This window comes from Sorex araneus, chromosome 6 (assembly GCF_027595985.1).
Source record: "Sorex araneus isolate mSorAra2 chromosome 6, mSorAra2.pri, whole genome shotgun sequence".
NCBI lineage: Eukaryota > Metazoa > Chordata > Mammalia > Eulipotyphla > Soricidae > Sorex > Sorex araneus.
Window position 1 is genome coordinate 88281992 of NC_073307.1, and position 27171 is coordinate 88309162.

A 27171-nucleotide genomic window follows, 5' to 3' on the forward strand; every position below is an offset into this window, starting at 1 on the left:
CCGCTGCCTCTGCTGCTGCTGCTCTCGTGGGTAAAGGGAACCACTGCCCTCGCGTCCTGCCCGGGGTGAGGTGGGCACGGAGGCCCCGACTCTGGCCCTTTTTATTTACTTGGGGCCTTGGGACCACACCCAGGAGTGATCAGGGCAGCCTGGGGGCTGAAAGAGGCGGCCCTGTGCGCTCTCCAGCCCAGGTGCAGCCTGGGGGCCACACCTTTGAGGCGGGGGTCTCCCAGCGCTGCTGGGGGCGGTGCCTGGCACTGGAGGCAGTGCCAGGGGTGGACACGGGCACAGCACGCCCTCCCCGCCCCCCCCCACCGCCCCGTGCTCGCCGGAGACAGTAACACGCCGTCAGTGCCGTGCTTGCGGTTTCATTCTATTCAAGATTCCACTCCGTGTCACCCCGGGGCCGCTCCGTCCTGTCCCCCAGTCCGTGCCGGGCACAGCCTGATGCCCAGCGGGCCGACACGTGAAATCAAGACCCTGAGCTCATGCACGCGCATGCCTCATGCACACGCGCGCTCACGCACACACGCACACACACACACGCACGCACGCACACGCACGCACACACACACATGCACACACACACACCAAGCAGCTGCCACCCGGCCCCGCCAGGGCCAGGCGCGGCACTAAGGTCCCTCGGACACGGCTCTTCACCAGGGGAGGGTCCCCGCCACGTGGCCCGGGAGCACCAGCTGGGAGCGAGGGTGGGAGGGGGCGCACGGGGGGCCCCGCCACCGTCCGTGCTCCAGCACTGGGGTGCTGACCCCCATCCGTGCCTGAAGGCAGGAGCACCCAGGAAGGGGAGGCGGCGGGCCGAGGCCTGGCGCCGGGGGCAGTGTGGGGGCGCGGGGGGCAGCGGGCCCCTATCTCATGGAGCCGTCAGATGAGACGTCGCGATCGGAGTCCTCAGCCTCGCCCGGCGGCGGCGGGTCACTGGGCGGGGCCGGAGGGAAAGCAGGAGACTTTCTAGAAAGAAGCACCAGTCGTCACCTTGGGGCGGTGGGGCGGAGGCAGGGGTGAGGGGGCAGGGGGCCCTGGAAGCAGGAGGGGCAGGAAGGAAACTTCCCTCTACACCCCAGGCCTGCAAGAGGGGGGCAGCAGAGCTGAGGTGGTTTGGGGCGATGAGAGCCAGTCACTGCCAGCGGCACCCGCCCTCCTCCACACACCCCTGCACAGACCCCTTCTCAACTGGCTCTGCTCACAACCCCCAAGTGCCCCTTCCTCTGCGCTCACCTCCTCCCAAGAGCCCCTCCCCTCCTGCCCCACACCCCCCTCCCAACTCACCCCTGCCTACTCACCTTCCCCACAGCCCTCTTGCTCATCCCCTCACCCACTCACCCCTGCCCACTAAACCTCTCCACCCCTGCCCACTTACTCTCACCCACCCCCCCAGCTCACCCTCCCCATTCACCCCTCCCCACTCACCCTCCCCACCCCTGCCCACTTACTCTCACCCTCCCCTCTAGCTCACCCTCCCCACCCCTCCTACTCTCACCCTCCCTTCCAGCTCACTCTCCCCACTCACCCCTGCCCACTAAACCTCTCCACCCCTGCCCACTTACTCTCACCCACCCCTCCAGCTCACCCTCCCCACTCACCCCTGCCCACCCCTCCTGTTCACCCTCCCCACTCACCCCTGCTCCCTCGCCCTCCCCACCCCTCCTGCTCACCGGTCTCCGGACTGCGTGATGAGCCGGCGGCAGGTCTCCATCTGCACGTCCAGGCCCCGCTTCATGCTGCACATCTCCATGTACTCGTGCAGGTGCCGGTTCATGTCGTTCTTAGCCGTGGCCAGCTCCAGCTGGGCGGGGACAGGGCAGGGGGTCAGTGGAGGGGGGTGGTCGGGAAGGGGCAGCATGGGGAGCGCTCACACGGCAAACGCCAGTGGGTTCTCCTGGCTTCCTCACGCGGGCCGGGCTGGGCCCTCCTCATGGGCTTCCCTGCCCCGGGCTCGGCCCCGGGGTCTCCCTGCACCCACCCGGCCTCACGGCTGGGGGCTGGCGGTGCCCGGGGTAGCTCCTGGCTCAGGGCCACAGGGCCGACCCCCAGGTGCCGGGGGGAGCGCAGGAGCACGCCAGAGCGGACAGGAAGTCCTCCCGCCCGGCCCGCCAGCGGGGGATACCCCCTGCCTCTCCTCCCAGGGGCCCTGTCGTATCTCCCCGCTCAGGAGCTGTCCCCAGAGGCCCACGGGTGACTGTCACCCTGAACGTCCCCAAGACCCCATAAGTTTTTTTTTTTGCAGGGCTGGGTATGTGTGGGGGCGGGGTTAGGTCACCCTTAGCAGTGCTCAGGGTGGACTCCTGGTTCTGTGCTCAGGAGTCACTCCTGGCAGGCTCGGGGGACCATTCGGGGTGCCGGGGATGAAACCCGGGTTAGTGTGTGCAAGGCACGCGCCCTCCAGCACCGTTTTCCCCCACCCGCCCCGTTCAGTGTTGTTTTAAATCAATTTTATTTGCCTGGGGGCGGTGGCCGGCAGTGCTCAGGGATCACTCCTGGAAGGGCTCTGTGGCGTGGGGGGGGCTGGACTCTCACGCCCAGGGGGGGCCACCCTTTAAGAAAGGGTGCGGGTGGGAAACGGTGGGGCTGGGAGTCAGAGGAGACCACCTCCCTCCCCCCAGAGCCCAGGCTTCGAGATCAGCAGAGCGAGGCGGGCACGGGGGCAAAGGCCGCAGAGCTGAGGCCACCAGTGCCCAGTCTGAGGACACAGGGCCACACGGGGAGGCGGAACAGAGGCCCTCGGCTCTCCGAGGGAAGGACAGGAAGCCGGCTGTGAATAACCCGGAGGGCAGGGACGGGAAGGGTCGCCGGGCGGGAAACAAAGACAAAAGAGGTGGCAGGGCAGCGAGGCTGGGGATGGCTGCCCGGGGGAGAGAGGCAGCCCCCGGCTGAGCCAGAGCTCTGGGGGGCAGGTCATGCTCCCTGCAGACAGACGGACTCCTACACATACCCAGAGGCCTCGCCTCGGGAGCGTGGGGTGGGGGGCTGGGTTCTGGAGCCCCCTGGCTCGGAGGGAGGGACAGGAAGAAGGGGACAGTCCACGGCACGGACCCCTCCAAAGGCAAAGCCGCCAGCCGGAAGCCACCGCAAAGGGCTGGAGCACAGCCTGGGGCGCTCACGGGCCCCCCCGAGTGCCACCCCTGGGCCCACAGGGCCTGCGCGAAGCCCCAAGCCTGGGTCGGGTCACCGGGAGCGGGCCTCAGCGCCAGGACAGCGGGGAAGGGACTTGCAGCCGACCCGGGTTCAATCCCTGCTGCCCCACAGAATCCACCTGCACGTGCGAGGAACGATCTGAGCACAGAGCCGGGAGTCAGGCCTGAGCACCAGGGGCCTGGTCCCCTGGCCGGGACGGAGAGTCAAGGAGGTGGAGCATGCGCTCTGCGGGCAGGGCCAGCTCCCGGCCCTGGCACCACACGGGCTGCCAAGCACTGGCCAAGGAGCAGTCCCTGAGCATCACCGGGTGTGACCACCAAACAACAAGACCTGGCACGCCTCGGACCCAAGCTCTCCCCCTGCAGCCCCACCCCCAGTCCCGCCAGGAGCAAGTCCTGAGCTCGGAGCCCAGAGGAAACCCTCTGAGCACCACCGGGCGTGGCCCCAGATCAAAACAAGAAAAGCCAAGACAGGGCCGGAGCCGTAGCACAGCGGGGAGGGCGTTTGCCTTGCACGCGGCAGACCCGGGTTCGATTCCCAGCATCCCACAGGGTCCCCTGAGCACCGCCAGGGGTGATTCCTGAGTGCAGAGCCAGGAGGAACCCCTGTGCATCGCCGGGTGTGACCCAAAAAGAAAAAAAGAAAAAAAACAAACAAAAGTAAATACATGTTTAAAAAAATTAAAAGAATAAGAAACGCCAAGACCGGGCTGGCTGTGGCCCTCTCTGCGTCTCTGCGTATTTCTCTTTTCGTTTTTTATTTTGAGGTACTGGGGGAACCTGGGCTGCAGGTCTGTGAGCCCCCCTCAAAGCCAGCGACCCTTCACTCCTTCACTCCGGCATTTATTTATTGGTTTGGTTTCGGTTTTTAGGTCACACCCAGGAGTGCTCAGGGCTCACTCCTGGCAGTGCTCAGGGGATCCAATGGGATGCTGGGGATCAAACCCGTGTGCAAAGCAAGCGCCGTCCCCTCATTCCCATGGCGAGAGCCGGGGGGGCCCTACCTCGGGCCGCCAGAGGTGGAGACCCCCCCCCCCCTGCTTCAACCCAGTGAGGCCAGAGGCGGGGGGCAGGGCAGGCCGAGGAGAGAAGGCGCCTGCAGAGTCCCCGCACCCACCTCAGCTCCAGGGTGACCCAGATAACGGGCTGAGGCTGGGCCACAGCCAAGGCACTGGGGCCTGGGCCAGAGCAACAGCACAGCGGGGAGGGCGTCTGCCTTGCACGCAGCCGACCCGGGTTTGACTCCCAGCATCCCACAGGGTCCCCCGAGCACCGCCAGGAGTGATTCCTGAGTGCAGAGCCAGGAGTCACCCCTGAGCATCACTAGGTGTGACCCCCTACCCGAAAAAAAAAAGACTGGCCCCACCACAGAGGCAGTGTGGACCCCCAGGCCAGGTGAAGAGGTAACGCCGCCGCAACGCCAAAATCACCCCAAGAGGCAGCACTCAGGGCTGGAGGGGGGTGTGGGGCGTCGCGAGTCCAGGGGTGTCTGTCTGTGAGCCTCGGCCTGGGCTGAGCACTAGAGGCAGGAGCACCCAGCAGGCGGGGGGGGGGGGAGGGGGTGGCGTTGGCCTCACCCAGAGCTGAGGGGGTGCGGGGAGCCGCGTCTGGCCCTGGTGCCCGTAAGGCCAAGAGTTTCCAGGAGGGCTCCACTTCTGTTTCTGGAAGGTTCCTCCAGGGACTGCCGGCGAGACCGTGCAGTGGGCAGTGCACTCGCCCCGAGGACGCAGGCGCAGTGCCTGGCCCCCCAGGAGGCCCCCCAAGAGCTGCCAGGAGAAAGGCCCGCGCATAGCTGGGCGTGGCCCCAAAACAACAAATCTGCTCCCCAATGAGCTCAGAGCCAGAAGCGGCCCGCCCTGAGGAGGGGACAGTACCAATGGCCGTGCACACGCTGCTCACTGGGCCACACTGCCTAGGGCTGCCCCTGAGCTTCAGGACACCCCCGGGAGAGCGCGCCCCTCCCCCACCGGCCCCAGCGCCGCGGGAAACAGCCCCTGAGAGAGAGGACCGAGGGCAGGGCACTGGGGTTCGTTCCCAGCATCCCATAAGGTCCCCTGAGCAGCACCAGGGGCGATCCCAGAGCGCTGAGCACCTGGGGGGGGATGGCCCCAAGCTTGAAAAAATGGGAAACAAAAAAACTACCAACAGAAGAACAGAAACATCATTTGAGACTTTGTTTCCAGTTACTGTTCACCACAGAGTGGGGCAAGCTCCCGAGGCGACTCCGGAAGCCAAAACCTGGAACAAGTCTCACTATGGAGACCTTGCTGGGGCCACTCAGCAAACCTATGAGCCACAGGAGGACAGCGCTAAAGTGCTCCTGTTGTTTGGGAGCTACACCCAGCAGTGCTCAGGGCTGACTCCTGACTCTGACAGCAGTGCTCAGGGATGACTCCCGGCTCTTCATGCAGTGCTCAGGGCTGACTCCCGGCTCTGTACACAGTGCTCAGGGCTGACTCCCGACTCTGCCAGCAGTGATCAGGGCTGAGTCCTGGCTCTGCATGCTGGGATACTGCGGTGGGGGGGCTCAGGCGACCCTACGTGCTGCCGTGGATGGCAGCCGGCTGCGGTCTGCACTGTCTTCTCTCGGGGCCACTGAGGCCACAGCCCCAGAGAGCCCATGCGGGCCCCACGGCTAGGAGCCTACTCGCTCTGCCAGGGCAGAGGGACCTCGGGGCCAGAGAGATGGCACAGCGGGGAGGGCGTTTGCCTTGCACACAGCTGACCTGGGTTCGATCCTCGGCACCCGAGAGGGTCCCCCAAGCCCCGCCAGGAGTGATTCCTGAGCGCTGGGCAAGGAGGAACCCCTGAGTACTGCCAGATGTGGCCCCCCTCAAAAAAAAAAAAAAAAAAAGAAAAAGAGGGACCCCGAGTGTGGGCCGTGGCAGGGCCAGGGGGACGCCCCGCGCCCGCCCCTCACCTCGATCTGGTCGATGGTCTCCTGGTACTCCTTCTCCCGGGACTTGAACAGCGACTCCGTGTCCTTGATCACCTGCTCCAGGCTGTCCTCCTGCTGCAGGACAGACACGGGCGGCGGGTCAGGGGTGCACGCCCGGGCCAGGGACGCAAGGAGGGGGACAGAGGGGGACAGAGACAGAGAGAGACAGAGACAGAGAGAGACAGAGGGAGACGGAGAGACAGAGGGAGACGAAGAGACAGAGGGTGACGAAGAGACAGCGGGAGATAGAGGGAGAGAGAGGGAGACAGAGATAGAGGAAGAGAGGGAGACAGAGACAGGGAGAGACAGACAGAGAGACAGAGGGAGAGAGAGGGAGACAGAGAGAGAGACAGAGGGGATGGGGGCGGGGGACAGGGGGATGGGGGGAGACAGAAGGGGACGGGTGGGGGGGGACAGAGGCAGCAGCGGGGACGGCGGGGGCGGGGGGGGGCGGCGGGGGCGGGGCCCGGCGGCGGCGAGGGGCGGGGCCGCGGCTGGCCGGGCCGTTACCTCGCCCTGGGCCTCGGCGGCCGCCATGGCGTAGCCCGAGAAATCCTCCCAGAGCAGCAGCGTCTCCTCCGTCTCCTCCCAGGCCAGGCTGTCGCAGTCGTCCTCGAAGTCGCACTCCCGCCTGGGGAGGGAGGCGGGCTGAGGGGGGCCGGGGGGCGGGGCGGGCCGGGGCTCCCCCGCGCACTCACAGCTGGTTCAGCATCCGCTGCATCTCCTCGCCGATGCTCAGGGCGGCGCTCTCGTCCTCCTCCCCCTCGGGGGGCCGCGGCCCGGCGCTGTCCCCCACGGGCGCGTCCTCCTCCGCCGCCGCCTTGCGCTCCCGCCTCCGCCCCCCCATGGGCGGGACCTTGGGGGGAGAGAAGGGCAGAGACTACAGAGACGAAGCCGGGCGCGGGGACCACGGGGACCACGACAGGGACGGAGACGGCTGGGCCACGGACGGACAGACAGACACGGGGCGGGGGGACAGGCCCAGGCTGCAGAAGGAGAAGAAGAGATGCGGAGAGGACAGAGGGCGCGGGGAGGGGGCAGGCGAAGCGTGGTTGGAGCCCCAGAACACGCCGGTGCCCCCCGGGAGGGAGAAGGCGGACGGGCTGCAGGGCAAGAGACACCCGCCCCGGGGGAAGCAGAGACGGGCATTGAGAGGAGGGAGAGACAGACAGGGAGCGACAGAGACAAAGAGAGAGAGAGAGAGAGAGAGAGAGAGAGAAAGGGAGACAGAGGAGAGGGAGAGAGGGAGAGGAGAGAGAACAGGGATAGAGGAAGAGAGGGAGAGAAGAGAAAAAAAAGAGGGAGGAGAGAGAGAGGGATAGAGAAGAGAAGAGAAGAGAAGAGAAGAGAAGAGAAGAGAAGAGAAGAGAAGAGAAGAGAAGAGAAGAGAAGAGAAGAGAAGAGAAGGGAAGGAAAAGGAGAGAGGGAGGGAGAGAGGAGAGGAACAGAGGAGAGGGAGAAAAAGGGAAAGGAAGAGAGAAGAGGGAGAGAGGAGAGGGAGAGGGAAGAGAGAAGGAGAGGGGGAGAGGGCGAGGGAGGTGGCAGAGGGAGAGAGGGAGAGGAAAGGGAGGCGGCGGAGGGAGAGAGGGAAGGAGAGAGCGGGAAAGGAAGGGGAGGTGGCAGAGGGAGAGAGGAGAGAGGGAGGGAGAGAGGGAGAGGGAGAGGAAGGGGGGGCAGCGGAGGGAGAGAGGGAGAGGAAGGGGGAGGTGGCAGAGGGAGAGAGGAGAGAGGGAGAGAGAGAAGGAGAGAGGGAGAGGAAGGGGGAAGCGGCGGAGGGAGAGGAGAGAGGGAAAGAGGAGAGGGGAGAGGGGGAGAGGAAGGGGGAGGCGTGGAGGGAGAGAGGAGACAGGGAGAGGGGAGAGGGAGAGGAAGGGGGAGGCATGGAGGGAGAGAGGAGACAGGGAGAGGGAAGAGGGAGAGGAAGGGGGAGGCGCGGAGGGGGAGTGCGGGCGGCCAAGAAAGGGAGGAAAGGGCCTGGGACTGACCAGCTGCTTCTGCAGAGGCGGGCCGGGAGGGGAGAGGGGGAGAGCGGTTAGAGGCCGGGGCGCCTGCGGGCCGCCCGCAGCCCCGGCCGGGCCTCACCTGGAACATGGCGATGACGTCCTCGCAGTTGCGCTGCTGGGCCACGTCGCAGAGCCGCGCCGTGATGTCGATGCGGCGGCAGATGTCCATGTCCACCTTCATGGCCTTCTCCTGGATCTTCGTGTCCAGCTCTGACAGGTTCTGGGGGAGGGGGCCGTGAGAGCGCGCCCCCCCCCCGACGCCCCAGCCCCACTCTGCGGCCCGCCCCAGAGGACCCACGGCCAGGGCCGGCGAGTGGACACGATGCCCACGTGGGCGTTTCTCGAGATGGGCGGGAGCCCAATGCGGGGCGGGCGGGGGCGGGTGCAGGGAGTCCCAGCACCCGGCGGGGCGGGCTGGTCCAGGCAGCTGGAACGGCGGACAGGCAGGACAGGCGGGTAGGAGGGCAGGACGGACGGGAGGACAAGTGGGAGCGTCAGTGGTGGGCAGGTGAACAGATGGGCGGAAGGATGGGTAGAACAGATGGACAGACGGACGAGCAGGCGCGAGGGCGGGAAGGTGAGCGGGTGATGAGTGGCAGATGGACGGTGGAGGGAGGGATAGTCACTAGAAGGCTGGATGGTGGACGGCCACGCCCCCAGAAGGCACGTGTGTGTGCGCACGTGCGTGTATGTGTGTGTGCGCGTGCCTGTGTGTGCACGCGCACATATATTTGTATGTTGTATGTGTACATTTCTGTGCGTGCATGTGTGTGTTCTGTGCCTGTGGGCAAGTACATGTGAATGCATGTGCTTCTGTGTGCATGTGTATGTGTCTGTGTGCATGTGTGTTTATTCTGTGCATGCATGTGTGTGTTCTGTATGCGCGTGTATGTGCACGTATGTGTGTACGTGCATGTTTGTTCTGTGTGCATGTGTGTGTTCTGTGTGTGTGTGAACACACAGAGCTGGGGCCCCCCATGGTTTACCCCGTGCATGGAGCTGCCAGGGGCCTCCTCCCGGGTCTGGAGCTCAAGGAAACAGGCGAACCCCAAATGACAGAGAGGTGAGGCTCAGGGTTCTGTGTGCACACCTGTGTGTTGTCCATGTGTGTCCTTGTGTGCGTGCGTGTGTGTGTATGTGTGTGCATGTGTGTTTGTTCTGTGTGCATGTGTGTGAGTGTGCGCATGTGTTTGTTCTGTGTGCATGTGTGTACATGCGTGTGTTCTGTGTACATGTGTGTGCATGTGTATGCATTCTGTGCGCATGTGTTTATTCTGTGTGCATGCGTGTGCATGTGTGTTCTGTGCGTATATGTACATGTGTATGCATTCTGTGTGCATGCGTGTGTTCTGTGTATGTGCATGTGCATGCATACTCTGTGTGTGTGTTCTGTGTGCGTGCGCGCGCGTGTGCGGGTGCGTGTGCACTCACATTGCTCATGAGCCCCTTGAACACCACAAGCTCGGCCTTCAGCTGCTCCACCTTCATGGCCAGCTCCTCCTGGCAGGCGTCAGCCTCCTGGGCCTCCTGTGGAGGGGGGAGGCGGTCAGGGCGGGTGGGGGGCGGGGGCGGGTGGGGGGCGGGAGGGGCGCTCACCTCCTGCAGCTCAGCCACGCGCTCCTGCAGCTGCAGCCGCACCGTGTACTCCTCTTCCCACCTGGGGACACAGGGGGGCGTGGGCGTGGGCAGTTGCGCCAGGGGGCTCTGGCGGCCGCTCGCTCTCCCGGCCTCCGCCCAGCCCTGCCCGGCCCAGGCGCCCACCTTCAGAGCCCAGATCCGGGGTCTCGCGCTCCGCTAGCCTCCGCCCTCTCCTGGGGGGCTCTCTCCTGGGGGGGCCATTTCCACTTAGGCCTGGAAAGGCAGCCGCGGGCACAGGCCAGGTCAGCAGAGGCCTTGTGGGATGCTCAGGGGCCGCCCCCCTACTCCTCCCACCCCAGGGGGGGCAGAACGAACCCCAGAAGCCGCCCACCGGTGCCCCTCTGCAGGGGGTCCTAGGGCAGCAGGCGCCCTGGGGCCTGAGCCCCACAGCCCGAGGGGCAGGGACCCCGGGCGTCCGCCCTGCGGGTAAGGCCTCCCACAGCTGCCCGGGATGCTGGGTGCACCTCGGACAGTGGGGGGCGGTGCTCAGGATCAGGGGGACCCCAGGCTCGGCCCTGGGCACGGAGCTGGCAGGTGCGTCCTCCCGGGCCTGGAGCCCCAGGAAACAGGCGAACCCCACGTCACAGAGAGGCGGGGCTCAGGGAGGCCTCGGCCCTCCTGTCCCTCCCCCCCTTCCCCTCGCCGGCTGCCCTGCTCACGTTCCTGCCGCTCCCTCCTGCCCCCCACATCCGCACTGCACCACTCCTAAGAATAACTTGGCTGCAGCCCTCGGCCCTGCCCCGCCCCCGGGCCCTGCCAGCCCTCCCCCCGCACCCATGTCCTCTCAGGCATGTAGGTGTGGGCCAGCGGGTGCCCAGAGGGCAGGGAACCACCACCCAGGAGGAGCTGCCCACCCCCACCCCCACCCCGTGGGGGAGGAAGACGGCGGGGGCGGGGGGGGGTACCCCCGGGGAGCTCGGCCTGAACCCAAAGGGGGTTCGAGGAGGGTGAGGGCCCACCTGCACAGTGACCCAGCGTGGGGGGGCACCCACACGCCCCCTCCTGCGTGCTCTGCAGCTGACACCTGTGGTCTCACGGGGCTCTGCAGTGCTGGGGGCTGGTGCGGGGGCCGGCACCCCAGTCTCCCGCCGGCAAGCCAGGCGCTTTCCTGCCGGTTCCCATCCCCGCACCCCGGGATGCTACGGCAGGCGGGGCGCCCGCCTCGCGAGCGGCTGACCTGGATTCGGCTCCTGGCACCCGCTGCACGGTCCCCTGAGCCACACCAAAGTGCTCCCTGAGCACAGAGCCGGGAATAAGCCTCAGGTGTGGCCCCCAAACACCCAAACCAAAAAAAAAAACCTGTTTCCCTTAAGCTTGTTTGGGAGGAAACAGCAACCGAGGCATCTGTCTTACATGCAGTGGGTGCCAGGATGGTCCCTAAGCACTGCCAGGGGCAACCCTGAGGAGAGAGCTGGGAGCAGCACCCCCTCCACCGCCCCCAAAAAAGAAGAAAGACAGGAGGGTGAAGGTGAGAGGGAGCAGGGTACACGCCCTCTACAGCACCAAACGCCTGTCCCCAAACAAATGGCATCTGTGAGGGAAGGGAGGAACTGTGTGTGTGTGTGTGTGTGTGTGTGTGTGTCTGTGTCTGTGTCTGTGTCTGTGTGTCTGTGTCTGTGTGTGTGTGTGAGGGGGTCTCCTATCTCAGGATAAAGAGAGCCAGCACCGCGCCCCCCCCCATCCAAGGTCACTAAGGCTGGGAACAGGCGGCCGCAGCTGCCACCCTTCAGTGCTCCAGTTGGGGCTCAGGCTTCCTGGCACCAGGAGTCAAAGTGCTGCTAAAAAGGGAAGAGGAGGAGGAGGCCCTTCGGGGGTCTGGGGGTGCGAGAATGCGGCGCAGCCCGAGGCACGTCCTGGCACCGGGGCGGGCTTTGCCAGGCGTCCTGCCGCAGAGCGATGAGCTCATCCCTCCCCCAGGAATAACTCCGAGCCACAGACAGCTGGACCAAGGACAGACGAGCTCTTTCAGTTAAAAAAAAGAAGAAGAAAAAAAAACCTCCCCTGAAAACAGCAGTGGCCCCTTGTGGTCGTGGAGGTCTTCCAGAACCATCTGCGCTCGCCCGCGGGGGCGGGGCCCCCTCCCAAGGAGGGTGTGAGGGTAAACTGAGAGCCCAGAGCCGCTTCTGACCCATCCTGCAGCCCAGGAAGACAGCCGGGGGTCAGGATGGGGGACCCCTGCAGTCTTGGGGAGGGTGAAGTCTCCAGCCCTGAGGGTCCCGCCCTCGCCCCCAGGCCCAGAGGTAATTTCTAGAACAGTCAATCCCTAGACCCAGTGCTGAACCCCAGACCAGGTGTCGGGCGGGGATGGGGGAGGGCGCTGCGGGGGACCGGGTGGGGGATGGATGCAACAGTCGTTCCCAGGCTGTCCACAAGGGGGCGCGGCAGCTGGTTCGGAGGCCGAGCCTGAAGGCACCCAGCCCAGCCTCCCGTCCCACCTGCCACCGCCCCCTCCTGCCCTCTCCTCAAGCCGGGGCCTCTTCCACAGGTTCCACAAACTACAGCCCGTTAAAACGGCTCATGCAGGGGCCAGAGCCACAGCACAGCGGGTTGGGTGCTTGCCTTGAATTGTATGCAGCCGACCCGGGTTTGATCCCGGGCATCCTATACGGTCCCCCGCCCGCCCCCTAGCATCACGTGTGCACCCCAAAACGAAAAGAAAAAAAAACTTAAAAACAAACCTGCTCATGCACCCTCTCCGGGGTGCAGTGGTGGCCAGCAGCCAGTCCCCAGGGTCCCCCACATGTGGCCCCCGCCCCAGGCTCCTGGAGAATGCCAGCCCCTCCCCCACGCCCAGGGTGGGTCCTTCCCAGCTGCTTCTTACTCAGTTTCCTGTGCTCCGCCTTCAACTCGCCACACTCACATTTTCCTGGCGTCCAGTGCCCGGCCTGTCTTCCCCGTCCCCTCAGATTTGCGACATCCCAAGCCTCGGACCCGCCCCCCACCCCGGAGCCTGCAGCTCACAGCAGAGGCCCAGAGCAGGCCCCTTTCCAACCCCACGGCCCAGCCCTGACCCAAAGCGCCTCCTCCCTGTCGCTGCCCGCCCTGGGCGTCCCCGGCCCCCCCCAGTCCTCTCCTTGACCCTTAGTTTTGATCCCCCTGGGAGGCTTGAGTCCCCCACGTCGCGACGCTGTCAATGAACCCCCGCCCCCTCGCGTGCACACATACAGCTGCCCCTCGGGACGGCGGGGACGGGACCCCCGTGGGTGCACGGCTGGGCCACCGTCCGGAGCGACACTTCCCCATTGTCGGGGAGCCTGGCCTTCCGGTTTCCAGCTCCTCCTTCCACCACCGGCCGCAGGAACCGGGCTCCCCGTCTCTGTCCCCCACCCCCCGCCCCCCGCGCCCCTCGGGGTCCCTCCGCACCCACCTCCGCTTGTACTCGTCCCGCTCGCGCTTCACTTTGGCCAGAACGTTGTAGAGGGCGCGGATCTCGGGGGTGATGGTGTCGATCTGGACGCCCACCCCGTCGGGGTGCACCCAGGACAGGCCGGGCCCTTGCACCAGCGTGGGCTCCAGCCCCGGGCCGAGGCGGCGCGCGTGCGAGAAGGACCAGATGGTGCCGGGCGTGAAGCGCGCGGCGGCGGGCGGGCCCGGGGCGGGCGCGGGGCCGGCGGGCGAGCCCAGCCCCCGCGCCGACGGGGCGCACACGGCGGCCGGCCGCGCGCCCAGGGCCAGCCCGAGCGGCCGGATGGGGCCCACGAAGCCCGTCTGCACCGCCTGGTCGCGCCGGCCCGGGCCCCGCCGGCCCTGCTTGCCGTCCTCCAGCGCCTGCTGCAGCTGCTTCTCCAGCAGCCGGTTGCGGCGCTCCAGCTCGTGCACCTTGGCCAGGAAGCAGCGGAAGCGCAGGTTCAGGGTCTTGAGCACGTTGATGTTGGAGCCCAGGTCGTTGCGGAGCGCCATGGCGGCGGGGGGCGCCCGGCCCGGCCCGGGGGGCGAGTAGGCGGCCGCGCCCGCCGCGCCGAGGGCGGCCGGGGGCGCGTCCCCGGCCCCCGCGAAGTGCTCGCCTCCCAGCGGGTCCCCCGGCGACCCGGCCAGGCCCTGCTGCTCCTGCTGCAGGAGGAAGAGGTTGGGCCCGAATAACGGGTTCATGGCTGCGCCTTCTGCTGGGAGCCCGGCGCAGGAGCAGGGATGGAGAGCGCGGGCGCCGGCCAATCGGGCGCCCCGGCGCGCGGGCCGGCCAATCGCACGGCGCGGCGGGGAGGTCAGAGGGCAGGGGGACGGGGCGGCGCGACGAGGAAGCCAATGAGCGGCCTCGCTGGGGCCGGGTCCCGGGACCCCCCCAGGGTCTGCCCCAGCCCCGTTCCGAAGGGTCCCAGATGGGAATCTCGCCAGAAGACCCAGGTCCTCCGCTTTGCCGCTGGTGCTGGCGGTGGGGTGCGCATCCTTCCCGCACCCCCAAGGCCCTCCTCCCCCCCAGAGTCCAAACAAACCACTGACCCAAAACTATTAGCTTTGGGTCTGAGCGCGCCCGTCGAAAGCATCCTCTGGTTTCTGGGTCTCAGCAGCGTTACCGCGCACGACCTCTGCCCAGAGGCAGGGGGAGAGGGGCACGGCAAAGCCAGCCCCAGTCCTGTCACCCCCACCCCACCCAAGAAACCCAGCCGCCAGGGATGACTGGGTTAGGAACACAGAAACACACAGCAGCCAGGTTGGGAAACATAGATTCATTGGAGGCGGGGGGGGGGGGGGGGGGGCGGGGGGGGCGGGAGCAGAGTTCCACATCCAGCCAGGGCCGCTGGGGCTGCCTACTGCCTGGGGACCGAGGTTTTCCTCCTCTTGGCGGGGGGCCGTTTGAAAGCGTGGGGGGATGTGTGCGGAGTCTTGGGTGTCCTGGGGGAGCCATTCTGTTTCTGGAAGGCGGCCTTCTTGGACTTCTCTGGCCACCGCTGCCCGGCCGCCTTCTTCCCCTGGGTCTTTCCTGCAGGCCGCTCCTGGTCTGGTTTCCGGGGGGCCTGGGTCTCGGCGAGGGGGGACGGGACGGGCTCGCCTTCGTGTGGGCCCTGCGGGGAGGCACCCGGCTTCAGGGAGGCCGGCGGTTTGGGGCGCTGCTGCTTGCCCTTCCTGGACACCTGCGGTTGGCCAGGCAGCTGGCCGTTGGAGCCGGTCCGCTGGGACACGCCCTTCTGCTTCTGGAAGCTGGCCTTTCGGGGACGCTGGCCTGCCCGCACCTGCTGCTTCCCCTTCTCGGCCACGCGGGCCTTCTTGGCAGGCTGGCCGTGGCCCTCGGGCGTGGAGGTCTCCTGACCGTTCACAGCCGGCGACTCTGGGGCGGCCATCGCGGGATCTCCTGGGGGTCGAGATGAAAGAGGGTTGGAGAACACAGCCTTGCCGGGGGTGCTACGGGGGGAGGTGGCTGGAGGCATGAACACCCGGGAAACACCTGGGTACTGCTTCCGGGCCAAGTGCTCCACGCCCACGGGACAGAGTGGGTGGCCTGGGCACTCCTGGCCGCCTTTGAAATGTACATTTAAGAGGGGACAGGGGCCGGAGCGATAGCACAGCGGGTAGAGCGTTTGCCTTGCACGCAGCTGACCCAGGTTCGATTCCCAGAATCCCATAGGGTCCCCTGAGCACCGCCAGGAGTAATTCCTGAGCACATGAGTCAGGAATAACCCTGAGCATCATCAGGTGTGACCCATAAAGCAAAAAGAAAAAAAAAATAGAAGAAAAAAAAGAGGACAGGGGCTGGAGCGAGAGCACAGTGGGTAGGTGTCTGCCTTGCACACAGCCGACCAGCATTCCATGTGGTTCCCCAAACACCGCCAGGAGTGACCCCTAAGAGCAGAGCCAGGAGTGACCCCTGAGAATCACCAGGTGTGGCCCCAACACCAACCAACAGAAGATTCCTTCTCGGCGTTCTAACCGGGGTTAAAATGCTTCATAGGAAGCCGCGTTCGAGTGAGGCCGGCTAAGGAGAAGCCAAGGGGCTGGTGGCAGCTTTTTTTTTTTTTTCCTCTTTTTGGGTCAAATCCAGCGATGCTCAGGGGTTATTCCTGGCTCACGCGCCAACCCCTGGTGGCCGCTTGAGACCCGGAAGTGTCTTCAAATTGGAGCCACAGTCTCCCGGGTGGGCTGAGGAAACGCCCAGAAATAAGGCTCACAGGTGAGCCAGTGACCGGCAGTCAGACACTGCTTTTGTATGTTTTCCTGGGCCACACCTCATGCCAAGCTCTCTCTGGCCCTAAATACATGTCGTTGCTTTTACCCTTGGGGGTGGTGAGGTGGTGGGCGCCACCCAGCAGTGCTCAGGGATTACTCACCTTTGGAGGGCCTCAGGGACGGACTGTGGGTCAGCCGTGTGCACGGCCAGCGCCTGTGCCCTGCCCTGCCCTGCAGCCCCAGCCCCTAGCACGTGCTTCAAAATAAACTTCATCCGCTTTTTTTTTTCTTTCCCTAATTCTTTCGGGTTTGGGGGCCACACCCGGTGGAGCTCAGGGGTTACTCCCGGGTGGGGCCGGTGGACGCTACAGGGTGCCGGGCATCACCCCACTCACCCTTCGGGGGCTGGGGCAGAGAGTTGGCGAACTTCTTGAACTTGGCGATGAAGAACCCGTCCATGTTGTGGGTGTGCGGGTAGAAGCGGCGGGTGGCGCGCAGCGTCGGGTGGAAGCGCCGCTCCCGGAAGCGGGTGAAGCCCTCCTGGCCGAAGTCCAGCCCGGTGGGCACCAGGCGCACATTCCTCTTCTTCAGGGCGTAGTCCACCACCCACTCATTCTCCTCCACCTGCGGCGGGAGGGGCGGGAGGGCGGCACTGGAGGGCGGGGCTGCCCGGGAACCCCCCCCAGGCCCCCGCGCCCCCCGGCCTGGGCCGACAGCTCACCATGATGGAGCAGGTGCAGTAGACCACGTAGCCGCCCGTCTTGGAGGTGGCGCTGACCGAGTCGATGGCGCTCAGAAGCAGCTCCTTCTGCAGGTGGGCGCAGCGCAGCACGTCCTTCTCATCCTGCCGGGGGAGACGCGGGGGAGCGGGAACTCAAAAGGCAGCCCAGGGGCTGGAGCGGTAGCACAGCGGGGAGGGCGTTTGCCTTGCACGCGGCTGACCCGGGTTCAAATCCCAACATCCCATATGGTCCCCTGAGCACCGCCAGGGATCATTCCTGAGTGCAGAGCCAGGAGGAACCCCTGTGCATCACTGGGTGTGACCCAAAAAGCAAAAAAAAAAAAAAAAAAAAAAGAAGGCAGCCCGAGACGCCCCCCACCCAACCCCACTGTCGGCCCCACCCGACTCCTCACCTTGTTGGTCTTCACCGCCGGGTCCTTGGAGATGACGCCGGTGCCACTGCAGGGGGCATCAAGCAGGACGCGGTCAAAGCCCCCAGCCACCTGGGAAAAGGGGAGTTGGGGGGGAGGAGGACCTGGGCGTGAGCCAGCTGCAGCCCACCCCACCCTGCGATGTCGGGATGTCCCGAGAAGGGCCCCGGGACACCGACCTTGGGGAACTGGCGCCCGTCGTAGTGGCTGACGATGGCGTTGGTGACCCCCAGGCGGTGCAGGTTGCCCACCACGCTCTTGAGGCGCTCCGCGTTGGCGTCGTTGGCGAGGATCACGCCCGTGTTCTTCATCAGCTGGGCTGAGGGGGCAGGCGGGCACCGGCTTCAGGGGGCGGCCCCCGCCCCCCCCAGGGCACTCTGCACTGGCCACGCAGAGGGCCACCGTGCACGTGCAGCTGTGCACTGGGGGCTGTGCTCAGGGACCGCCCGAGGTGGTGTCTGCGGGACGCTACGTGGCTGCCGGGATTCGGCCACACGCGAGGGAACCGCCTCCCCGCTGCACTCCCGCTCCGGCTCTCCTGGTTCTCTCAGCACACCTGACTCCTCCCACTCGGTACGGGGTTTGGGAGCCGGGGCCCAGGCGTGCTAAGGCCCTTCCTGGTCAGTGCTCTGGGGGTTTGCTGGGGGCCCCGAGCTCCGAGTCTCTCCCCAGTCCCACTCCTTCTCTTGGGATTACCCCTGGCGGGGCTCGGGGTACCCCATGGGGTCCCAGAGATCAAACCCGGGTCAGCCATGTGCAACGCAAGTGCCTTGCCCACTGCACTCATCTCTCCCGACCCTCGTACCTCCGAGTGACAAGACCCTCAGAAAGGGGCTGGAACAATAGTACAGCAGGTCGGGTGCCTGCCTTGTACGCTACTGACTCCAGTCTGATGCCCGGCATCCCTTAGGGTCCCCCGAGCATCACCAGGAGCGATGCCCGAGTGCAGAGCCAGGAGGCAGCCCTGAGCACCGCCAGGTGGGGCTCAGCCCCGCTCCCACCGAAAGAACTTCACTGAACAACGACAACGTCCCCGTGCCCGATACGTAACACTGCCTTAGCTGGGCCCCAAACCAGGTATGGTCCCAGCCGCTTCCGAGGACGGCGGGGGTCAGGGGCCGCACCCCTTTGGACCCCCGGGCCCGGGTGCCGCCCGCCTCCCGGCCCCCGTACCGATGTAGCTGGTCTTGCCCCCGGGGGCGCAGCACATGTCGAGGATGCGCTCGTGCTCCTGGGGCGCCAGGGCCATGACGGGCAGCATGCTGGAGGCCCCCTGCAGCATGTAGTGGCCGGCCAGGTACTCAGGAGTCGCGCCTGGGGACGAGGAGCAGGCTGGGACACCGGGGGGGCACATGCGGGCGCACAGGCAGGGGCAGAAGGGCAGCCGGGCAGGGCGCACTCACCGATGGGCACGGAGGAATCGTAGACCACCAGGCCTGTCTTGGACCACTTGCCCAAGGGATCCAGGTTAACGCCGCGGTTGATGAGGGCCTGCAGGGAGGAGCCGTGGGGGTGGGAGTGGGGCCAGCCAGCCCCAGCCAGGGTCCCCCCAGCCCCAGGCCTGGGCCCAGGGCCCTGAGTGAGCCCTGAACACCGCTGGGTGTGGCCTGAAAACAAACAAAACCGCCCAAACGCCTTGGGCTGGATCGACAGCACGGCAGGGAGGGCGTTTGCCTTGCACGCAGCTGACCCGGGTTCGGTCCCCAGCATCCCATATGGTTCCTCAAGCACCACCAGGAGTTACTCCTGAGTGCGGAGTCAGGAGTAAGTAACCCCTGAGCCTCTCTGGGTGTGACCCAAAAAGCCCAAACCCCAAACTTTGGCTATCGGAGCCACAGGACAGCGGGTAGACCGCTTACCTCACGTGTGGCCGAGCTTAGCTCAACCCCAGCACCACACAGGGTCCCCCGAGTCCCACCCCGAGTGATCCCTGAGCGGTCAGGATTAAGTCTGAGCACAGCAGGTGTGCCTCCCCGGCCCCTCCCCGCAATTCGAGCAAAACATAACGCCCAAAAGGGAGAGTATTGGGGAAACTGCCTGCCTAGAGGCAGGGGTAGGGCTGGGATGGGTGCATGGGGGGGGTGCTGGGGACGTTGGTGGTGGAGAATGTGCCCTGGTGGAGGATGGGTGTTCCATCATTGCATGGCTGAATCTCAAAACATGAAAACTTTGTACATGTATCTCACGGTGATTCAATATAATAAAGGAAAAAATGGGGAAAAAAAGAAAAATGAAATAAATAAGTAAAAGAAAAGGCTGCAGGAGCAAACTAGCAGCGCACCAGACCAGTCGATCCCGCCCGCCCCTCCCCGGGGTCTCTCCCCTTGGCCCCCTGGCTTTAGCCCCTAAAGTGGAGACTATGGTACTGTCCCCTGGGGGTGCTGGACAGGGGGCACTTCTGGGCCCCAGGTGGTGCCCCGGGCATTATCAGGAGCCACGCGGAGCCAGAAGTAGCCCTGAGCACCTCGAGTGTGGCCCCCAAACAGAAAACAGAGCAGGCATTTACCCCGATGTGTCGTGCAAATAACAAGCTTTTGAAAAGGCCACTTGCTGAGTACAGGAGGGGTTAAGGCACTCGCCTTGCGGGCAGAAGATCCCACTCAGACCCCAGCACCCCACCTGGTCCCCGAGCCAGGAGGTCACTCCTGAGCAGGGGAGGAAACGGCCCCTGAGCACTGCTGGCTGTGGCCCCCAAGTTGAAAAACAATAAAAGCAAAAACAAGAAAAAACAAGAAAATCCCCCGCACCCGGGTCCCGGGTCCTTGTCTGGGGCAGGATCGGCTGCGCCCCTTCCCTGGGGTGCAACCTCCGCCCCGCCCCTGCCTGATGCAGAGGCCGCGGCCTGGCCGAGACCCAGGACAGCACAGAGGAGTCCCTGCCCCCCCATGTGCCCCCCCGCCAGCCTCCAGCCCAGGCTCACCTGGGCCAGGTCCCGGCGCCGGGTCTTCAGGGTGTTGGTCCTGAGGGTGATGGGCCGAGGCACCTCGTTGGCTTCTAGAAACTCCACCAGCTGCCAAAGTGGGCGGCAGCCGGAAGTCAGGGTGGCCGGGAAGCGCGGGCGGAACCCCCCCAAGCCCCAGCCCGGACCCCGAAGTTAAGGAGCGACCAGGCAGCTGGAGCTGGCACAGCAGGTGAGGGCTCCCGCCCGAGGCACAGGTGACCCAGTTTCATTCCCGACACCCGTGCAGCCCCCCGGCCCCCCGACCCCCAACCCTCTGAGGTGTGGCCCCGGAGCCCAGCCAGGGGTGGGGCGGTCGCCAGGGGCCGCACCTCGGACAGGGGGAAGAGGTCCATGAGCTTGCCGAGCAGGAAGTCGCCGTACGAGTAGTAGACGGCCAGGTCCTTCTGCAGCCGGCTCAGGTACTCGGCCCGGGACCGGCCCTCTTGGCGCTGGCTGGCAAAGTCCCGCAGCACCGCCACGATGTCCTGGATACGCTGGTGAACCCGCTGCAGGTCGGGCGCCTGGCCATGTGGGCCGGTTAAGGACGACTCGGCCACATTCTGCGCCCTGGCGCTGGCCCTGATACCTGGCTCGGGGCTCCCCGCCAGCCCGCCCGCGCCAGAAGGATATCCTGCTCCGGCTCGCCAGCAGGGGGCAGCACGAACGCATCCTCGTCCACGTTGATCTGCACGTCCCCGGCCCGGTCGCCGGCCTCCTTAGGGGGCCTGGTGTCAGGGGACAGCTCCTCCTCGTCATCAGAGGACTCCTCAGTCCAGTCTCCGGGAACAGTCCTGGAGACGTCAGAACGGACGTCAGCTCCAGGGCCGAGGGAGAGGGCGGCTGACCCGGGGTCGAGTCCCCGACACCCCTATGGGCCCCTGGAGACCGCGGAGCGGGCAGAGCCAGGAGCTGGCCCTGGCACCCCCAGGTGCGGCCCCCCACCCCGTCCACCAGCTCCTCCTGTGGTTCCTTCATCGCAGCCCGTCGAAGCACAGTCCGGAGTTCCCAGGACTCGCCCAGGGGGCCTCAACGGGCCACGCACATGCACCAACGGGGCTTTGCACGGCGGAGGCCCGGCCACCCTCCCCAGCACAGGGCCCGGTGTGGCCTGAGCCACGTGACCCGAAAGTCACCAATACAGCAAACGAGAGCAAACTCACCCTGCGGCAGCCTCCTGGGCCTTCTGCTTCCGGGCAGCCTTCTCGATGGGCAGCAGCTGAAGGACAGACACACGGGCTCGCGCCTGCCCTTCGCCACCCGCGGGTCGACACTCGAGCCAGAGCCTTTAGACCGTTAACACTGGTTCCCGGCTCAAGCCGGGCACAGCAGTCGTGGTGGCGACCAAGGGGCAGGCAGAGAGGGCTCATGCGACCGCTCCACTTTTGGGTCTCCCCTTTCCATTGGAAACTTCTAGAATGGCCCAGAGCAGAGGCATTGAGGCATTCGCCTCGCCCATTCGACCGACCCCGGTGAGATCCCCGGCACCACCGCAGCACAGTCAGGGGTCACCACCAGGGGTCACTCCAGAGCAGAGCCAGGAAGAGCCTCAAAGCACCATAAATCAAGTTAAACCGCCAAGTTTGGGCTGGCCTGGGTTGGATTCCCTAGCACCCTCTGGTCCCCTGAGCACTGTCAGGAGGGGCCCCAAGACGAAAGCCAACTGAAACCGGATATAAATCTACTCTGCAGGGGCCGGAGAGACGGCACAGCGGGGAGGGTGCTGGCCGTGCACGTGCTGACCTGGGTTCGATCCCCAGCAGCCCATAGTCCCCTGAGCACCCCCAGGAATAATTCAGGAGTGATATTTTATTTCTTTTCTTTTTGGGTCATACCTGGCGATGCACAGGGGTTACTCCTGGCTCTGCACTCAGGAATTATCCCTGGTGGTGCTCGGGGGACCCTATGGGATGCTGGGATTTGAACCCAGGTTGGCCGCGTGCAAGGCAAACGCCCTACCCGCTGTGCTATCGCTCCTGCCCCTCAGGAGTGATTCTTGAGCACAAAGCCAGGAGTAACCCCAGAGCATCGCCAGGTGTGACCCCCAAACCAAACAACCCCCCGCGCTCAAACCCATCCCGCCGCTCTCTGAACCCCATGGGTACTTGAAGAGACATGGCAGGGCCCGGGAAGCGTCGAGGGAACGCAGAGCGCCTCTTCCTTCCCCTCTCCCCTTCTGGTACCCGGCAGGGTCAGCCAAGAGGCACCAGAAGGAGACTCAAGGGCCAGGGTCCCTTCCGGGGCGGCCCGGAGAGAAACCTCACCTCTTCATCCTCTTCACCCTCTGACTCCGAGTCGAGGCCGTAGTCATCGATCATATCAGCGTCACTGTCGTCAGAGCCCCACAGGTCCCCCTGGGTCACTGCACCCTCCTCTCCAGAGTCTTCCTCCTCCTCCTCCTCGTCCTCCTCCTCGCTGCCCTGAGCTGGTGCTGGGCGCTTCTTGCCCCGAGCAGCGGGGAACAGAGCCTGGGCTCCCTTTGGACCCGGCTGCTGGACAGCGCCTGCGGGGAGTGCCCAAAGCTCTGAGGAGTCCCGGCCCACCCACGAAGGGCCTAATCCCCCACCCCATGAGGCCGTCACCTCACTTCCTGAATCCCCAGCCAGAGCCCTGCCCACACAAGCACCCAGAGACAGCGCAATGGGGAAGGCACCTGCCTTGCGTGTGGCCGCCCCGGGTTCGATCCCCGGCACCCCACATGTGGTCCCAAGTGGTCTCAGGAGTAAGCCCTGAGCACAGCCACGAGTGCCCCCCACCCCCCGCCCAAAACCAAGTAAATAATTCAAAATAATCCACCTCCAGATTCCTCCTCCCACATCACCCAGCAACTGCTTCCACTGACCTTTTGAGAGCTTCCCAAGCATCGGTTTGGCCCCAGGGGGCTTATTTGTCACAGGGGCTTCAGCTGACCCCAGCCTCCTCTTGGCGGCCCTGCAGAGACATTAGGAATGAAGAAGCAGACATACCCCCAGGCCTTAGCATGTCCACTGCAGGAAACATACAGACCTACCCTCCAGCCCCACCCTTTCTTTTTTTTTTTTGGGTCACACCTGGTGATGCACAGGGGTTACTCCTGGCTCTGCACTCAAGAATTAATCCTGGGGGCTGGAGCAATAGCACAGCGGGGAGGGCGTTTGCCTTGCATGAAGCCGACCCAGGTTCAATTCCCAGCATCCCATCTGGTCCCCTGAGCACCACCAGGAGTAATTCCTGAGTGCATGAGCCAGTAGGAACCCCTGTGCATCACCAGGTGTGACCCCAAAAAAAAAAAAAAAAAGAACTAATCCTGGCGGTGCTCGGGGGACTCTATGGGATGCCGGGAATCAAACTCGGGTTGGTTGCATGCAAGGCAAACGCCCTCCCCGCTGTGCTATGGCTCCAGTTCACCCCCTTTTCACCTGCATGGCCATCACCAGGATTACGTGGTTACAGAGGTGAGGCCTGGGGAGACGGCATGCGAGGGCTGGAGCCTGTGGCTGGCGTGTGGGAAGCCCCAAGTTCGATTCCTTGCACTACTGCGCCGTCCCGGGAGCACCGGCATGTGTGGCCCCAGTCAGGTTTAAAACAACCCAACCCGGCTCACCAACGCCTGGACATCGGCACTCACCGCTTCCGGGCGCGGCTGGACAGCCTCTTGGCATGTTCATCATCAGCTGTGAACAGCAGAGACAAGAAGGGTTACGGGAAAGAGGCGACGTTCAAGAAGTCCAAAGGGAGCTGAGAGAAACCCCCGGAGGGTCCCCCAGAGCCAGAGAGGAGACGCCAGAAAGACCAGCTCCTGACTCCCCCCCAAACAGGCCTCCCCAGACTCTTGACTCCCACCAGCAACATCCTCGCCACCTTTCTGTTATGTCTTTGCGCCACACCTGGTGATGCTCAAGATTAACTCCGGACTCCACACTCAGGAAATTACTCTTGACGGTGCCCGGGGGGACCCTCTGGGAAGCCGGGATCAAACCCTGCTCGCTCGGTGCAAGGCAAGTACCCACCCCACAGTACCATCACTCCAGCCCCAACTTCCCGAACCCTCTGATATCAGAGATTCAGAATGCCATCCTTAGCCCTCCACTTCCTTCCTTGCGTTTTGTTGGTGGTTTAACTTTGGGGCCACACTCTGCGGTGGTGAGGGCTCACTGCCGGCTCTGTGCTCGGGGACCACTCCTGGCCGAGCTGAGGGCGTCCTATGGGGGCACTGGGGCTCGAATCAGGGTTGGACGCGTACAAGGCAATCGCCCTCCCCACTGTACTAATGCTCCCCTTTCTTTAGGCAACCGACTGCAGCAGACGTTCATTTCCAACTTGCTGCTACTCACCCTCCAGGAAACAAAAGAAGGTGAAGTCTCAGGCCCGTCGTTGGAAGCTACATGCAGGTAAGTTAGAAGGGCCTCACTCATGTCTGCAGATTCACACAGTCTGTCCTCAACCCCTAAGCTCCCCGGAGTTCTAGATTTGCTCTCACAAATGGAACTCACTGTCACTTACTAGTGTTCCTTCTTTTTGGGGGGCAGACACACACCTGGATATGCTCAGGGCTTATTCCAGACTCTGCAATCGGAAATCACCCCCGCAGGGCTTGTGGGACCATATGGGGGTAGTACTGGGGTTCGAACCAGTCAGCGGGGACAAGGCAAGAACCTCATCCACTGTACTCTCTCCGGTCTACGCTCTTTTTCCTTTTATCTTTTTGCTTTTTGGGTCACACCCGGAGATGCTCAAGGGACCATACGGGATGCCAGGACTGAACCTAAGTAAGCTGCGTGCAAGGCAAACGCCCTAACCACTGTACTATCCCTCCGGCCTCACTCTGGCCTGTGTTCTAACATCCTTGCAGATAACCTTACAAAACAGTGATCATCAAAAAAAGAAAAAGAACAAGGGTGTTTCTGACAGAGTGCAAAGAGAACAAATTCACAGGACACCGGGAGGGTTCAGCACCTAATAATTCATCACAAGGGGCCACAATCTGAGATTGAGTTCTTGGCAAACACCCTGCCTGCCCCGCTCTCCTCAGCCCTCCCGGCAACCTCCTCAACCTATGGGAACCAAGATCTGCCTTTTCCATCCCCTCCACCCTGGCCCCAATAGGTCTGGTCCAAGCCCAATTTCTACTTGCTGCAATGTCACTCGTTCTTCAAAAGCTCCGCTTAGGGGCTAGAGGGATGGTGGGGTGGGATGCACCCACCTGCCTTACCCACCCCACCCCTGGAACCGCCTATGGCCCCCCAAGCACCACCATGAGTGAACCCCTAGTGCAAGAGTCAGGAGTCAGCGCTGAGCTCTGTCGGGTGTGGGGCAAAAAACATAACACAGCAAAGAAACAAGGAAAAAAATCTCCTTAACCAACTCTTAAAACCCCGCGCTGGTGGGAACGCATCGGTGCCTCTCCACGCGCCCGTGGACACGCCGCCCAGTGTCTCACGCTTGGGGAAACTGAGGGAGGCGGGGGCGGCTCACCTGCGGGCAGGAACCTGGCCAGCTCGGTCTCGGCGCCCTTCTGCTTCCTGGCCTTCCGGCCCGGCCCGCGCTTCTCCTTCTTCGTCGGGTCCAGCTTGCGCCCCATGGTCCTGGGGGGGGAAGAAAGCCGTGAGTCGGGGCGGGGGGGGGGGCGCGCGCAGACGCCGCCTTGGCGCGGGGGCGGGGGGCCACCGCCTCCACCACGGCCTCCAGCCTCCTGCCCCCTCCGGGCCCCGCGGCCCGGGCTGACCCGCACCCCGCGTGGGGACCCGCGCCCGGGCTCCTGCGCTCCCCGCGTCCCCGCGTCAGGACTGGCCGGGGCCACCACCCGGGTGTCCGACTCCGTCCATGCGCACCTGCAACCCCGGCTCACCTGGGAGCGGGTTCAGACCGCCCGGGGTCCCTGGGTGCGGGTGCCGCGCTCCACGTGCACGGGAGGGAGGGTTCGAGCGTCACTCTCGGCCGGGCGGCCCGCGCAGGCGCACACGACGCGTTCGCCGCGGCCCCGCCCCTTCCGGTCGGCGGGCGAACCCGGAAGACGCGCGGGGCGGAGCGAGGCAAGGTGCGCGGGGTGGGGCAAATCAGGGCGGGGCGGAGCAAGGCTCGAGGGGCGGGGCGAGGCAAAGTGCGCGGGGCGGGGCGCGCCCGGGGAAGGCGGGGCAAGGCGCGCGGGGCGGGGCGGACCTGGGGAAGGCGGGGCAAGGCGCGCGGGACGGGGCGCGCCCGGGGAAGGCGGGGCAAGGAGCGCGGGGCGGGGCGGACCAAGACTCGCGGGGCAGGGCGGAGCGCGCCCGGAGAAGGCGGAGCAAGGCGCGCGGGGGGGGACGCGCCCGGGGAAGGCGGGGCAAGGCTCGCGGGGCGGGGCGCGCCCGGGGAAGGCGGGGCAAGGCGCGCGGGGCGGGGCGGGCCTGGGGAAGGCGGGGCAAGGCGCGCGGGACAGGGCGCGCCCGGGGAAGGCGGGGCAAGTTGCGCGGGGCGGGGCGGACCAAGACTCGCGGGGCGGGGCGGAGCGCGCCCGGAGAAGGCGGAGCAAGGCGCGCGGGGCGGGGCGCGCCCGGGGAAGGCGGGGCAAGGCGCGCGGGGCGGGGCGGGCCTGGGGAAGGCGGGGCAAGGCGCGCGGGACGGGGCGCGCCCGGGGAAGGCGGGGCAAGGCGCGCGGGGCGGGGCGCGCCCGGGGAAGGCGGGGCAAGGCGCGCGGGGCGGGGCGGGCCTGGGGAAGGCGGGGCAAGGCGCGCGGGACGGGGCGCGGCGCGCGGGGCGGGGCGGACCAAGACTCGCGGGGCGGGGCGGAGCGCGCCCGGAGAAGGCGGAGCAAGGCGCGCGGGGCGGGGCGCGCCCGGGGAAGGCGGGGCAAGGCCCGCGGGGCGGGGCGCTTCTGGGGAAAGCGGGGGAAGGCGCCCCGCCCCGCCCACCCCCCGCGGCTGCTCCCTCCCCCCCAGGGCTCTGGCTCGTCGCCACGCGGCCGGTTCGAGCCGGAAACCGGTCTCCGCCAGCCACCTCCGCCCCTGGCCCTGAGCGGAACGGCGGGACTCTCCAGGCACCCACGCCCCCGCGCCCAGTTTCCTCCTGCCGGCAGCCTGCCCCCCACCCCCTCTCCAGTTGTCTACTTCGGGCCCCTCAGCCCAGCCCGCCCCGCCCTGCCCCTCGGGTGGGCACTGTCCTTCTCGCCCCAACTTCACCTGCTAGCCCGCTCTAGGCGGCCCGTCGCAAGCACTTTTATGTCACTGTGTCCCACCCGGGACACCTGCACCCGCGCGCCCCCCCACCGCGCGCACACGTTGACCCGCACCTACA

At 65.6% G+C, this 27171-nt stretch overlaps 2 protein-coding genes across 4 annotated transcripts; both read right to left on the reverse strand.

Moving 5' to 3' along the window:
- Positions 1-352: 352 nt before the first annotated feature.
- On the reverse strand, positions 353-13845 carry IFFO1 (intermediate filament family orphan 1). 3 transcript variants are annotated; one of them, XM_055142866.1, is made up of 9 exons: positions 13102-13845; positions 9693-9753; positions 9528-9623; positions 8176-8316; positions 6792-6949; positions 6604-6691; positions 6076-6168; positions 1677-1807; positions 353-972 (listed from the first exon to the last, which is right to left on the reverse strand). In XM_055142866.1, exons 1-9 carry the CDS (start codon positions 13821-13823, stop codon positions 870-872), a joined length of 1593 nt encoding a protein of 530 aa, XP_054998841.1. In that variant the 5' UTR covers positions 13824-13845; the 3' UTR covers positions 353-869. The 3 variants fall into 3 exon arrangements, with proteins under 3 accessions (XP_054998841.1, XP_054998840.1, XP_054998842.1); XM_055142865.1 differs by having other exon boundaries at positions 6604-6724; XM_055142867.1 differs by lacking the exons at positions 6604-6691; positions 6792-6949.
- Positions 13846-14426: 581 nt separating this feature from the next.
- NOP2 (NOP2 nucleolar protein) lies at positions 14427-25880 on the reverse strand. The gene is made up of 16 exons (XM_055142018.1): positions 25751-25880; positions 25378-25487; positions 23531-23576; positions 22766-22854; positions 22188-22426; positions 21087-21142; positions 20555-20717; positions 20256-20453; positions 19906-19995; positions 18389-18476; positions 18159-18299; positions 17165-17304; positions 16968-17057; positions 16555-16677; positions 16229-16457; positions 14427-15021 (listed from the first exon to the last, which is right to left on the reverse strand). Exons 2-16 carry the CDS (start codon positions 25481-25483, stop codon positions 14480-14482), a joined length of 2340 nt encoding a protein of 779 aa, XP_054997993.1. The 5' UTR covers positions 25484-25487; positions 25751-25880; the 3' UTR covers positions 14427-14479.
- Positions 25881-27171: the final 1291 nt, after the last annotated feature.

What these genes read in the sequence shown, in the direction of transcription:
- NOP2 (XM_055142018.1), bottom strand. Translation starts at nt 25,483, where the DNA reads ATGGGGCGCAAGCTGGACCCGACGAAGAAGGAGAAGCGCGGGCCGGGC. An exon ending in AGGGTGAAGAGGATGAAGAG is followed by an intron (nt 21,143 to 22,187) that starts GTGAGGTTTCTC and finishes TCTGTCCTTCAG; the next exon opens with CTGCTGCCCATCGAGAAGGC. An exon ending in ACCTCTTCCCCCTGTCCGAG is followed by an intron (nt 19,996 to 20,255) that starts GTGCGGCCCCTG and finishes CCACTTTGGCAG; the next exon opens with CTGGTGGAGTTTCTAGAAGC.
- IFFO1 (XM_055142865.1), bottom strand. Translation starts at nt 13,823, where the DNA reads ATGAACCCGTTATTCGGGCCCAACCTCTTCCTCCTGCAGCAGGAGCAG. An exon ending in TCAAGGGGCTCATGAGCAAT is followed by an intron (nt 8,317 to 9,527) that starts GTGAGTGCACAC and finishes CCCCTCCCCCAG; the next exon opens with AACCTGTCAGAGCTGGACAC. An exon ending in ATCACGCAGTCCGGAGACCG is followed by an intron (nt 973 to 1,676) that starts GTGAGCAGGAGG and finishes GCTTCTTTCTAG; the next exon opens with AAAGTCTCCTGCTTTCCCTC.